This window comes from Schistocerca americana, chromosome 11 (assembly GCF_021461395.2).
Source record: "Schistocerca americana isolate TAMUIC-IGC-003095 chromosome 11, iqSchAmer2.1, whole genome shotgun sequence".
Taxonomy (NCBI): Eukaryota; Metazoa; Arthropoda; class Insecta; order Orthoptera; family Acrididae; genus Schistocerca; species Schistocerca americana.
The window spans coordinates 206,891,774-206,906,733 of NC_060129.1; the positions used below are offsets into that span (position 1 = coordinate 206,891,774).

Sequence of the window (14,960 nt, forward strand, 5' to 3'; positions counted from 1 at the left end):
TTTTAAACTTTCTAACCGACCTGCCTGATTAAGGGATCTGACATTCCACACTCCGATCCATATCATGCCAGTTTTCTTTCTCCTGATAACAATGTCCTCCTGAGTAGTCCCCTCCCGGAGATCCGAATGGGGGACTATTTTACCTCCGGAATATTTTACCCAAGAGGACGCCATCATCATTTAATCATACAGTAAAGCTGCATGGCCTCGGGAAAAATTACGGCTGTAGTTTCCCCTTGCTTTCAGCCGTTCGTAGTACCAGCACAGCAAGGCCGTTTTGGTTAGTGTTACAAGGCCAGATCAGTCGATCATCCAGACTGTTGCCCCTGTAACTACTGAAAAGGCTGCTGCCCCTCTTCAGGAACCATACGTTTGTCTGGCCTCTCAACAGATACCCCTCTGTTGTTGTTGCACCTACGGTACGGCTATCTGTATCGCTCAGGCATGCAAGCCTCCCCACCAATGGTATGTCCATGGTTCATGGGGGGATCAATTTATTGAAAGTGCATATTTATGTTTTCTTCTGACATTGTATCAATTCTGTTAGTATTAGAAGTTTCAATTCATTTTAAGCTACTTACATATCTTGACAGCTTCCTTACTAAAGATCAGTGAAATGGTTAAACTCTAGTGCTCTAAATATATTTGTGACATCACATTTTCTGACATATTCCACACCTACAAAACATGAAGCTAATCTAATGCAAAAAAAAAATAAAATAAAATTTGGCCGCACCAGTCCTACATATTATTCCACAAGTCGACATTCCTTTTCTGCTATTGAGAGCTGTCGTTACAAATGTTTTTAAACCGGCTTCTGACACCTTGTACCGATTTTGCACAAAAAGTTACTATTTGTGGAAAATTTTAACACTAAAGAAACTTAACTATGGCACATAAAACAGCAATATGGGTGCCCAATTTCATATCTATGTATTACAAAGGTAACTTTTTAATCACAAATAAGAGACATGACTCCCTTTTCATGTTATCTTCTTACAGACACCATTTTATTTGTTTTGAAGTACTTATTAACTGGATAATGCATATACAGCATCGTTATAGATACTAACAGTGGCTACTGTGGAGTCCATCCATCACCTCTGCCTGTCGTAGAAGCCGGCCCTCCTAAACAAATACACTTTCCGAAGCGACAAACACATTTTGTCATTGTCACCTCTGATTGCTATTACAGCCGAACGTGCTCACAGTGAAGGGCAAAGTGCCTTAGTGACATACCAGGTAACAAGTGAACACAATGTTGTTGCCTATACATTTGGCATTTATTTACTTCTTTGTATTTTAGATTCGTATTTCTCATTAAACTTCTCTTCAGCTACAGATAAATGTAAATATTGAATCGAAAGTGAGACATTACGAGCAACTGATGACAGTGAAATACTGTCGTAAGCAGTAAATTATGTTTCTCCATCTGAACCTGCCGACACTGCTTACATCTGGGTTGGGTCGTTTGAGGGACGAAACCAAAATTGCGAGGTCATTTGTCTCATCCAATTAGAGAAGGACGGGGAAGGAAGCTGGCCGTGCCGTTTCAAAGGCCGTCCCGGCATTTGTCTGGAGCGTTTTAAGAAAATCGGGATGGCCGGACGCGGGATCGAACCGTCGTCCTCCCGAATGCGAGTCCAGTGTGCTGACCACTGCGCCACCTCGCTCGGCGTTTACATCAGGTCTCACTTTGAAGTTTTTACCCCCCACTCTTCCCTCCGTTTCTAAACTGACGATTCTGCGACGTCTCACAGTGTAGCCTATCACCCGATCCTTCCTTTTATCCGAGCTGTGCCACAAATTTATTTGTTCTGCTGTTTGACTCGATACCACCCCATTAATTATTCAATCTAGCCAGCTAATTTTCACCATTCTTCTGTAACGTCGCATTTCGAAAGCTTCTATTCTCTTCTCGTCTGAAATATTTACTGTCCACGTTTCACTTCTCTACAAAGCTATACTTCGGGCAAATTCCTCCAAAAGAGACTTGCCAACACTTACTGTTACATTTGATGTTAACAGCAGAAGAGGAGCTCTGCAAGTTCTGGCAGGAATTTTGCTAACATCAACATCAGAACTCCTGGAATCGATGACACCAGCACTGAGCTTCTTTTTCCCCCTCTGAATTGCAACCATCGGCATCTGCTGTTTGGGCGATGACACTTTTCCTGGAATTTCCTCCCCCTCCCCCCCTGTGGCCGATGGCAATACGCATTTATGCGGAAATGATGAGCAGCCCTAGGGCAGTAATGCCGTGCAAACTCGCGACACGACCCTCCCCCTCCCACCCTCCGACTTTGAGCAGTTTTAATTTTTGTAATTTGATTCTATAGCTGTCTGTATTTTGAGGACGGAGGAGCTCCCGTGCTCTTCGTTCGACTCTGTGCTCGGGTTATTATTTATCGATCGTACGACGCCGCTCTCCATTCGTGACCTGAGCTCTGTAGTGAACGGATCGCGTGCCGTAGTGAGACGCAGAGAGGAAAAAAAAATAATAATGGCGAGGTAAAATACTTTGATAGTGTAGAATAGTGATGTTGTAATGTAATCTAGCAAAAATGTTAGTTGAGTGGCACCAAATCTGGAAATTGGTAAAAATCGGTAGGGTACGCTAAAATGCCGATGTATCGGCCAAATAAAAATTAAACACTTTATGCCGACACGTATATGTGCCTACCGTGTAAATACAGAAAAAAATGCACGCAATTGAACTATTAGCTGCGCAACGTCAAGCGTAGTTTTTCGCGCAGAACAGCACTCGAGCGAGAGTTAATCACGTCCCGACGTGGCCCGCAATTAAAAATGTCGAGTTATTTGCCATTCGTGCGTTGTCATTCTCAGCTGACTGCTGTCGGGCTCCACTGCTCTCGGACAATTTGCTCTCCACTCTCGGTCTGTGCTCCGTAGTGAGAGGACGAGAAGAGACCACCGCAAGTGTCCGAAGAGAATCGGTCGCATCACGGCCTCATACATCTGTAGTCACGAGTAGTGTGTTCGGGAAGCGAGTGTGTAACTTCGGCTACAAAGATGACAGTGTGGCAAGTTTTAAGAAGAAGTTTAGATACACATCCACAACAGTTAGAGTCGCTACACGTTTTAAAGCCCGGTGACGACAGCATACGGTACAACTTTCTGAGTGAAGAGTTGCAGGAGGAAAGCAACTTTTGTGATTGTGTGGTGTTCACTGACGAGGCAACCTTTCACAGAGTGTTACGGTACATACTCGTAATGTTCACATCTGGGGCTGAAAACATCCTCACATACTTGCACAATATCAGAGACATACTCCAAAATTACTTTTCTGTGGCATGTCCGGACATCGAGTGCGGGGACCATTTATTTTTTTTGCACGCGAGTCGTTTACCTGGGTATGTTGCGAGAATGGCTCTTTTTACTAATTGGAAGGTAAGCCTGAAAACATCATTTGGCAATGAGACAGAGCCACTCCCCAGTGGCATCTCTCTGTACCAAAGTGGAAGAACATCAGTGTCCCCAACTGTCGGATCAGTCGTAGCAGTTAGTATGACAGAACTCTCATCCTGCAAGTACCTAACAATTTGCCAGAATCGTGACACAGAATTCGAGAGGCTACTGCTTCCACTACTCCAGAATTTTTAACCAAATTGTAGGAAGAATTGGATTTTAGTTTGGGCACGTTCTGTGTAACTGCAGGTTCACATATCGAACGTCTGGCAGATTAAATGGGTTAGTTTACCTCCAATTTAATGTACGGTTTGTTGTAAATAGTCTTAATTAAACAGTTATAATGTACCACTGATACTGCGCATTCATTTACGGACTCCCAGAAACGAACAGAAGAGCCAGACTCATTTCGTACTCGTCGCTCCCCATTTCTCGGCAGCACACACACCGGTGTTTCTTTCCGTTCCGACGACATCCGAGGTGCGGTAAGAACAACTGCTCAGTCTCCACGATCCCTTCGGGAGCGGTACGGAGTGCACTGTAGAACGTCCTTGGGTTCCTCACTTACCGTAGCGGTTCTCGAAATTTCGTTCCGACTGCGGATTCTCGGTCCGTCGATTACGGTGCGTCGCTACTCGGCACGTGGTGACGGCGGCAGGTGGCAGCAGGGCACATTTAGAAGTAGGCTGCCCGACATTATTCTTCTCTTTTTTCAGGTGAAGACACACACACACAAACACAGGTTAGCTCACGTGCGTCCAGCGTCTTCAGAGAGTGCTGCAGCGTCACACATTCTTGCGTGCTAAATAGCGTGTGTAGACCAGGTAATATGCTAAATAATTTCAGGTTTGGGTTTAAATAAAGAGGCGAAAACTTCATTTCAGGTATAGTTTACTTTGAAAACATCAGTATGTAGTAGTGATAACTAGTCGCAACACTTTCTTTCTTACAAATGAAATAACAGTGTCGGCAAATGGTAACATACTTAAGTACGAATGTCATCTGGAAAGCACACTATTGCAAATTAAGTTTCCGTGCAGTCTCGGGAGATTTTCACTTGTCGTAGTAGTTCCAAAACTGTAAACAATTTTTACAAGTGAGTTTTGGCCCCAGCCTGTCAATTCGACATTACAATTGGCAGTATAAATGACATTTTTAATAACAGAATCCCGAAGAGAAATTAATGAATTTTTTAGAACATTAAGGAGCTCTCCGAGACATAACATTTCCTTCCAAACTCTTTCCTGTACGTATCTGAATCAAATTCCGGAAGGTAAACCAATAATGTGTTTACGCCCCATCACAGTCTGAAATGCGTGTCCTCCGATGCTGGAGGGTGAAAATTTAAAAGCGATCCTCGTTTACAAAAATCTGTATTATTTACAGCTGTAATCACAACACGTCCGAAATGTTTTCCCCACATCACATCTCGATCTATACACAGCATTATTAGAACAACATACAACAGATGATATATTTAGGATAAAAGTCCATCACTGAGTTATATTTCATCTATATAATACGTATACATATAAAAATGAACGTAAGTGACATTGCCTTTGTAGAAAATTAAAAAAACTAGTACAAAACCAGTAGTCACATTTACCGTATTTGTGCATCATTTTATACATGTAAGTCAGCAGTTTGTTCTACTTATCGATGGCAGGAATTTCTTCTTCTACGATTCAGAAATACATCCAGAGTACTGAAAATTGTCTAGGGACGAGGAGGAGGAGGAGGAGGAGGAAATTTTCTGGGATACAAATTCACATCACTAAGAGAGAGGGTAAGGGAACGGGTACCACGTTTCTCTCGTTCAATGTGTGCGGTACACCTGGGTCCAGAGGAGAAACGCCTACTTAGCTACAATTTTTACACGAAAATATATCACAAAAGTTCCGATACAATCTACGCGTAAAAAGGTGTCATTGATCCGGCACTGTCTCTGTATCGACAGCTACCGATACAAATGGCGATCCTTTTAGACATACATCTCGTGTGTACATACAAAAAGCGGATTCTACGGCAAAATTTAAATTTAAAGTTAGAAGCACCGTCGTTATAAAAAACAGACTAATAAAAAGTCTTGCTCAAGTACGAGGCCTGTACTACTGTCCATACATATACATATATATATATTTTATACAAACAACTGGAGATCATTACAGAAAGTTTCCCTCAACTAGAAGCACCCAAAACAGAGGCACGGGAGACGAGAGTCCGAACGCACCACCGACGTGTAGCGTGACACAATGTTTATGCAGACTACCCATATATGTAGAAAAAAAATGTAAGTGCTCAGTTGGTTATTTCAGTTCAACCTCTCTTACACGTACGATTGTTTCTCAAATTCTCATTTCACGAAAGCAAACTGCACCAGAGGACGTCAAACGAAACACATTTGAACCGAGTTGACTGCACAAACCTGCACTCGGAACAAGAGAGTGTTTGCGTTCTTCAGCAGCACTGAAAGAAGATTCCGAGTCCACGACTCTTAAAGACACGGAGCGAATATTCCAGTTTATTACTATGTTAGTGTGTGTGTGTGTGTGTGTGTGTGTGTGTGTGTGTGTGTGTGTGTGTGTGAAAGAAAGAGAGAGAGAGAGAGACAGAGAGAGAGAGAGAGAGAGAGAGAGAGAGAACTTATGACAGGACACACATGTTAGTGTGCATCATTCGCACGAACAGTCCAACTCATTCCACCTACTACTGAAAAACAGTTAACATAAGAATTTTCCAGTAGGTAATACTGTTACTACTGGAACGGTTAGTGAGGTCTTCTGAATGATTGCTGGATTTCTTTCATATCTATGAACAATGTTACAACTTCTTCAGAAAGAGTCTCTCTCTCTCTCTCTCACTCTCTCTCTCGTTGCTCGCCAGTGCTGCTTCTTCCTCGCTCAGTGCCCCCCTCCGTGTGACAAACCGCCCGCCATGTGCCGGCCACCCCTTCCGCGCAATGCCCCGGCCGTGTCTCGTGGCGAGAATGTCCAGTTCCGGTGTGGTGTAGCAGCCTGCACCTCACGCTGGTCTCTCGCTGCAGCAGTACACACCGTTCACTTTCTCGGCTCACGGGGCAGCACTCCGAGATCGTGCGATCTGACCGGGGACGAAATTTATTCTGGCTGACGCGGGGGAATGGAATAACGCACCTCGGCTCCCTACAGCTGACGTCCGGTGCAACAGAGACCCATCGTAGACGAGAATTACAGACCCGTTCGGCGAGCTATTACGGACAGAGAATTTGGAGCAATCGGGAAATGAAACCTCGACTGTATTCGATGAACACGGACACTGTTTTATTTCGCAAAATAAATCTTCTGTATATACAACTGAATTCTTTTCTCAGTTATCTATTCAAAAGCAGAAAATATAGTGGCACAATCGTCGGCCTCGTATTTACGTTCGGCAGGCACAGCTCCGAACACTCGGAAATACGACATACGTGGCAGGCGGGAAAAGTATCCCACCTCTCGAGAGTGTCAGTTACTTCCTCGTAGACAGACAGTGGGATAGCTCGGTAAGAGTGGGTGGGGTCTACGTGTCACGAGCGTCAGATCGTTCTGTCGTAACCCGGTTCGAAGCCGAAGTTTCGGTATAAAATTATCACCGACATCACAATCGTCACCACGTCCGTGCAGTGTTCACTACTCGGCGGTCCCTCGAGGGCTGTACCGTGGCGAGAAGCGTCCGACGATGGGGCCTTTACCCTCACAACAAATAGATAGAAACCGAAGTGAATTATAACAGAGGAAGATTTATTTTCCGGAATATCGTCGTCAACTGTCGATCGATGAATTTTCTTTCTCAGAAACTCTGAAGCTCATTAAAATACAATTCTGCTGGAAACTAGTATACCCATGTACATTTCTGCACTGCAAAATATTCGCAGTAAAAAGAAAATGTCGGACAAGATACCGTCGACCGTGAGAACCGTTCTCCCCGCACACTAGAGGTGGCCGCCTGCCGATCCGTAGCTGCGGCACAATATTTACAAAAAGTCACTCCGACACCGAGGGCTCGGTCTGACCGCCGTAGGGACGGTCCGATTACAGCTGTCGTGCGGTGGCGGGTCCCTCGGCCACCGTACGTGCGAAAAAACTTTGGCAAACGGTAGTGAGGTTACCGGAAAACCAGAGTGACCGCCCCGTAACTCGACCGTCGACTCGTCCTGTTCGTCACAGTTTCCGAAGACCGCAGACGTAGAGACGGGTGTCCCTCCGAGGCGCGCACTTCCCGTGACCCCGGCGCGACCCCGCCGGCTGTCAGATGAGTCCGCAAGGGTGGTGGCGGCGGCCGCGGGGACGGCCGGGGGCGCAGCTCTACCGGCCGTTGGGGCGGCGTCAGCGCGAGGGGTGCGGCGGTGGGGGCGGCGGCAGGGGCGCCCGCGCGTGCGGCGGGACCGCCGTCGTCAGCTGCGTCGTCTCCGAGCGCTTCGGGGGCGGCGGAGGCGGCCTCTTCTTGGCGGCGATGGCGGCCGCCACGCTGTTCTGACGGGAGAGCCGCGAGCCCGGAGCTGGACCTGCGGAAGGCGCGTGAAACGTCAGTCACTCCCAACTGCAGCTCTCGTGAAGAACTCTACACGAGCACGCGTACTTCAATCTCGTAACTTGTCATTTTCGGGTTTTGCCGACAATATATAATTCCAAACAGACAATTAGCATTTTTAAATAATAATCTGAGTATTTTATTTTTTTCTAGCATAACGAAATTAGCAAAGCTAATATTGTGTGGTACTAGCAAGCTAGTGGCAGGTACTTTATTGTTTTTACATCTGCCTGCAAAACCACAATTTCTCGTACAAAAATAAGGTAACGGTACGACGCAGAGTGTGTACGGTTGCAGGGGGTCAGTAACGAGAGGGGACGGTACTGACGATTCTGAACGTAAAACTTTGAGTGAACGTATGCCGTTTTCTTAACCGTATCCGACGTTCGGCTGCTCGAATACCGCAGGCGTCGGTCACACTACGTACTGTCGTCTGTAGTGCCTCCCGCGACATCTCACGTACTTGCGGCACGACTGAGCTCCTACGCCTTCTGCACAGCCAGTGACACAGTACGTCACTGAAATGTATCCTGGGAATCTGATTTTGCCACTGTGGAGTCATTTCTAGGCCACCGAGGTCACCCGACCTCACTCCACCGTACTACCGTCTTCGGGGGTCAGTTCGAGAGCTACATCTGTGAGCACAGAGTTCCACAGAGGAGCAACTCCTCACTCACATTGTACGAGCACGTGTTCGAGTAGAAAACTGTACGAAAGAACTTAGATCGGCAACAGAGCAGTTGCCTACGAGAGTAAACTGCCTACGAGAGCTGCAAAATTCATTGCAGTTGACGGCGGATTTAGTGAGGATATGTAGACAATCAAACAAAAGATTAGATCACAATGTTTTGTTTACTATCACCTACATTTGTCCTGTTCCCCACTGTTTGAACTAGTTTCTTCAGAAGCTGTTAGGATCAGGACATGTGTCGAAATTTCCTGGCAGATTAAAATTGTGTGCCGGACCGAGACTCGAACTCGGGACCTCCGCCATCCGCAGGCAAGTGCTCTACCGACTGAGCTACCCGAGCACGACTTGCGCCCCGTCCTCACAGCTTCACTTTCGCCAGTACCTCGCCTCCTACGGTCCAAACTTCACAGAAGCTCTCTGGCGAAGCTTGCAGAACTAGCACTCCTGCGAGAAGGGATATTGCGGAGACACACGTTAGCCACAGCCTGGGGGATGTTTCCAAAATGAGATTTTCACTCTGCAACAATACCGTTTCTTCCCGGGGTGCTACTTCTGTAAGGCTCAAAGGAGAGCTTCTGTGAACTTTGGAAGGTAGGAGACGAGGTACTGGCAGAAGTAAAATTGTGAGGACGGGTCGCGGGTCACGCTCGTGTAAATCGGTAAGTAGAGCGTTCGCCCACGAAAGGTGAAGGTCCCGAGTTCGAGTCTCGGTCCGCCACGCAATTTTAATCTGCCGGGAAGTTTCTTATCAGAACGCACACTGCTGCGGAGTGAAAATTTCATTCGGGACATACGTTCGTATGACTTTTTTCATTAAGAATCACAAATACTATCACTCGTCCGAGCACATACCTTTCCTCCTGACTCTGTATGTAACGTAAGAAATATACAAGGACATTTGACGAGGCTTAAGCTGAGCAACAAATTTCACAAAAGACCGACAATTTGTGGACTGTATGAAGAACATCACATTTTTGTATCAGAGAAGTTAAATTTGTAGAAGAAGGGATTCACAAATTTAGATAGAAACACTAAATAAACTGTCTGTTAAAATGGTTAGAGTGTGGTAAATCGAATTGTAATAGCTTTTAACAAAAGAAGAATTATATCGATTGTTGAAAGTTTATAAATAGGTACGCGGCTGTGAACTCGGATGCTCATTGTGGTCTTACTTTTACATATATATTTGTCAAGTGTAGTATTTTGTGTGTTCCATGATGTAATAAGTAATAAATTTTGAAGTTATTTGAGGCACAATTTTTTTTTTTTTTTTTATCTGCGTCTTAAGCAACGCACCAAGTTCCTGGGACGAAAAATCACTCCCTCGACTGAGCTAACTTTCTTATTAGCTTTTCGTGTGCTGCAATATAAATAAATTTAGTGACCTAGATCAGCAATTACTCAAATTTCACTAAAAAAGCTGAATTTAAAAGTTCAGGATACAACTCTGCATACGTTACACAGGGAAGCTCGTTCACGAGACGTGTAACATGATACCGAACACGTAGGAGACAGACACGCCACATCTACTGGAGTTTCACAAATGGTGCAGGTATTACAATGAGACAGCCAGTGCCGAGTAATATTCCAGAACATGAAACACCAAACAACTGCACAACCAGATAATACATACATTTGATATTCATAGTACCTCTCTTCCATATTTTGATAAAATCTTGGCTTTGTGTAGATAATTTTTATTATTTTCCAGTGAATTTTTATTCATTTAAAACTGGAAAATGTTCATTAGCTACACTATTAATGTGCATTGCTTGCACCACTGACTGGCAGCTTTGTGAGAAATTATATTTACTGTAAAATTAACAGGGTACTTGGAGTTATGTGAGTGTATTTTAAAGCCCGAAGTAATGAAAGGTGGGCACACGAGAGAGAGAGAGAGAGAGAGAGAGAGAGAGAGAGAGAGAGAGAGGAAGAGAGGAATGTTGATGAATTAGTGTAACATGTTAGTTAACGAATGTGAAGCAATTTATTACAAGGAAACTGGAGTTGTAATTGTGTGTCTATCATTAATCTAATTACAACTGAAGTCAAGACAAACACATAAAATGAGTACACTGTCAAAGAGTTCTAAATGTCACCACTGCTGCAACCACGAGGGTTTCTGTCCTGCTCCGTGTGGCTACGTGTTTACACTGAGGTCACTTTGATACACAGTCCATCCTTGTATTACTAAAATGTCTTATATTAGTGTACAGTTTGGTTCTTTTCTCCTGCTACAACAAACAGAACACTTTAACCAGACTGTGTCTTTTTTTTGTGTTGCAGAAACCCGAGACAACTCTAACAAATCAAAGAAATCAGGTAAATAGTCAAGTGGTCACTTCTAATGTCACTACTTCTGGTAACGAGGCCTGCCTATTTGCTACAAAAGTAAACCGGTTCACGAGAATTTTTGTTAAAGTAACTAATTTTCTATGTATGTCAGAGTAGTAATACACTAGAGTACATCGGAGCACACCCGTGTTTCTCGAGTGCACGACACGTCTCCAGCAGAAGCTGACACTCACCTGCTCGGTAGTCCACAGCTGTCGGGGGCGGTGCCCCGTCCGGGTGCTGGGGGTGGGGGTGGTGACGGTACGGCGGGCAGTGCTGGCCGTTGACGGCGGGCGGCGCGTGGGCGGGTGACCCGCCGCCCCCCACCAGGTAGACGTTCTCGTAGAGGTTGTACTGGTGGGGCGCACCGCCCCCGCCGCCCCCGTAGTGCTCCTGCACCCAGTCCAGCACACTGTTCTCCCGCCGGACGTCCGGAGGCGGCAGCGGCGGGGGAGGCGCGTCGCGGAATCCGAGCACCTCGTGCGGTGTCGTCGACAGGTCCGCCTTGCACTTCTGTGCGACCTGCAGTGGACCGGGACAAAAGTGTTACACTCTCACATTACGGCACGGTCGCATTACGTTCCCCGAAGGCATCCGTGGCATTTGTACGTGTCCCCCACTGAAATGTGAGTAAAATCCTTGGCAAAATATTCCTCGTTATTTGATTGTAAGTATTTTAAATGACACAAAGTCATACACACGGCAGGTTTTAATGAAAACGACACTGTCCCTCAACATTATACATTTGTGTGAGGAGCAGAATCACTGACGTAGAATACAGGTGCGATGAATATTTCGTATTTGAACCTCCGATAACAAAAATATAACTTATACATAAAATTCTCCTTCTCTTTCTCGTGTTATTAGACATTTGCCTGTTAAGCCATCTCTGTTCAAATTACAGATCTTTCCACCTTTTCTTAGTTCCTCCCAAACACTATCTGTCAACTGGGTAATAATTCGTCATAAACCCTCGAGCAAAATTGTTTTGCCTGTTCTGTTGTGGTTTTGCAACTGCAAGCACGTACCTATTCCTTCACTATTGCTTCAGCTAACACAAAGATAACTTGTGTTGTCTTACGTCCGAGTGAGTGGCAGTAATATAAAATAAAATGCGAGTCAGGTGGGACAAAATTTATGACTGGTGCACAATCTCAGTCATCTACGAGATAATTAGTTATCGAGTAAGTGGTTAATTCGGATCCGATGCAATTGCACCGTTATAATGCTTCGAGTGGGCCATTACTGCATATTAACACCTGTCTGTAGCGGCAAACTGATATAATGAAAGCTGATATCATTATTGTTTCATTAAATGGTGCGCCTGCTCGCAATACAAAATGCAGCGCATGCGTCGGGGCACCAATTTTAACACTGTGTCATCTTTTACTCTATTGACACAGTCCTTCTGGTCGTTCCCATGTTTCTCGGTAAGCTAACTCGAGCTTTGCACTCCCATTTCTCCTCTGGTATCTGCATTCCCCCTCCTGTCACAGAGTGTGTACCCTGGTACTCTTCTTAGGAATCGCATCTCTGACCTCCTAAGAAATACTTCCTATTTCCAGATTACTTTTTATTCCTCTGCCAATATCTGTCTCCTCGCCCCCGAAAGCCCCAACTTTCGGTTTCTTTGAAGATATTACTGGATTACATAACTCGGTTGTTGTGGATAAAACACGAGCACCTGTTTGCCATCAAAACGAATTGTATCCTCGTCTTCTTCCGAACTTTGCCCGGTCGCAGATTTTCCATTTCCTGTGACAGGAATTTCTGATCCTCGGTACATACCATTTACTCGAAATTCTAATATCAAAAAATAAAAACCCACCCAGTCAGTCAGAGGGTGCCTTGCAGTTAGAAGTGGATTCTGAACCGCAGTGTAACTCGGCATTTTTCACACTGACGTACACTACAGGAAGTGAAAGAAGTGATTAATGACAGATGAAAATCCTAGGATCGAACCCGAGTCCTTAGGATTTTACATCTTCACTGCGATAGGGTCTACAGCTGTGACGAGTGCTGCCTTCGGCTGACATTTTCTCTATTCGATGTAGAATCGTACAATTTCGGCCTCTGGCCATTTTCTAGAATCCAAAATGGAAGCATTACACATCAGATGCATTAGTATCACTTACAAATTTATGAAAGGAACAAGTCGTAAGCCAAGATACGCTAGGAGAATTATAACTTACTTTACAGTCGATTTTGAACGGTACATTATGCCGTGTTCGTCTTTTCTCCTACGGCAGCACGTAATTGTCACAAAATAAATTAGAAAAAGATTTCCTCGTTTTCGAGCAGTCATTGCCAAGCTCTTACATATAAGGTTGACATTTTTAATGTACGCACTTTAGGAAGATTATAATTATTTTAGAGAAATTTCTTAATTGAGCTCTATATGTCTTTGTTCTCAATTATATTTAATTATTGTTTGTGATCAGAGTAAAAATAACTGTATGTAATATCTTTAAAATAACTCGTATATATTTGTTCTACTGTTGTGTGAGTGTGCCATTTTTGGAAAGTCATTACAAAGATCTACATACAAAATCAATAACAGTACTCTAATGAAATAGTACTGAAAACCGTGAAAATCGAGTAAAATCTTTCACTACCTTTCTTACGGTTGCGGGATCTTTCGCATTACGCAGAACTGGTAGGCCTAAAAGTTGGCTAGAATTCCCAATTTTGCAGGTCGTTTTGTTCATTTAAAAGCGTATACTGTCTTTGAGATTGATGCACATTTTAATTTCTTTCTTCCAATCCGTCATTTTACCTTTCTGTAACGTACAAAATATTTGTAGTGATTTGTAAATAACAGGTATTTTGTAGCGGTCATCTCAAGTGTGTAGCAGAGTTGGACGGGCTACTGTGGATTACTGTCACACGTCCTTCAAATCGCGCGCCACCTTTCCTCCGCGTTTATCACTCTGCCGGTGAGCCACACTTCACATTTACACGAAAAGAAAGTTGTCAGTTAAAACACAGCTCCTAGCGGCACACACCTGCCACTTCTTCTTCATGACCCTCTGCAGGTCCTTCAGGAAGTCCTTCGGGGGTGGGGCCAGCTGCTGCGGAGCCGGCAGCGTCGTCAGCCGCGTCGACTCCGACCGGCGGGGGCGGCGGCGGCTTGCGGGAGGCGGGGGGCGGCAGGGACCGCGTGCCGTCCGCCCCCGGGCTCTCTGCCGGGATGGCGAATGAGATCTTCTTCCCTGCAAAGGTCCGCACTCCGGTCAGTCGGCCGCATTCCGTACAGTGTATCGTCGTTTACACCGGCAGGGATGGTGAGTGGAGTGTGTTCCCCCCCCCCCCCCCCCCCCCCCCCTCTCTCTCTCTCTCTCTCTCTCTCTCTCTCTCTCTCTCTCTCTCTCTCTCTCTCTCTCTCTCTCTCTCTCTCTCTCTCTCTCTCTCGTAATTAATGGCAAAACGTGACACAGGGAAAGTAATCTGATGCACAATTCCGTACGGATATGACAAGTTGCTTAGGCCAGTATTACACTATCAAATTTCTTTGTCAAAGATTTGATCAAAGGTGTGATCAAATATTCTGTCAAATATATTTGACAAAGATCTTTGACATAGCACTAGAAGGGGTATTACACTGTCATCAAATTTTTCGTCAAAGTTCAAGATGGCCGACAACAACTTGTTATTAACCGCAGCACTTGCACGTACCGCAATTGCACTGTCTGCACATGCGGAAGAGAAGTGGGGGAAAAAAAGGAACCGTACATACGAGGTTGACAGTCTTAAATTCCTGGGATTACAACTTGATAATAAACTCAGTTGGGAGGAGCACACCACAGAACTGCAGAGACGCCTCGAGAAATCTGTATTTGCAATTCGAGTGTTAGCTGACACAGGTGACATAACAAATGACAAAGCTTGCATACTTTGCCTACTTTCTTTCCATAATGTCATATGATATAATATTTTGGGGTAATCTTCAAGTCAAACA

The 14,960-nt window shown here is 44.9% G+C and overlaps 1 protein-coding gene across 3 annotated transcripts in view; it reads right to left on the bottom strand.

Moving 5' to 3' along the window:
* Positions 1-4,303: 4,303 nt before the first annotated feature.
* The window catches only part of LOC124553572 (amyloid beta A4 precursor protein-binding family B member 1-interacting protein), a 528,575-nt gene continuing 517,918 nt past the window's right edge, over positions 4,304-14,960 (bottom strand). For all 3 annotated transcript variants that reach the window (XM_047127415.1, XM_047127417.1, XM_047127416.1), the window contains 3 exons: positions 14,008-14,214; positions 11,197-11,524; positions 4,304-7,951 (listed from right to left, as the gene is read on the bottom strand). In XM_047127415.1, coding sequence (XP_046983371.1) covers positions 7,552-7,951; positions 11,197-11,524; positions 14,008-14,214 — 935 coding nt within the window. In that variant the 3' untranslated portion in view covers positions 4,304-7,551. The remainder of the gene's footprint in view (positions 7,952-11,196; positions 11,525-14,007; positions 14,215-14,960) is intronic.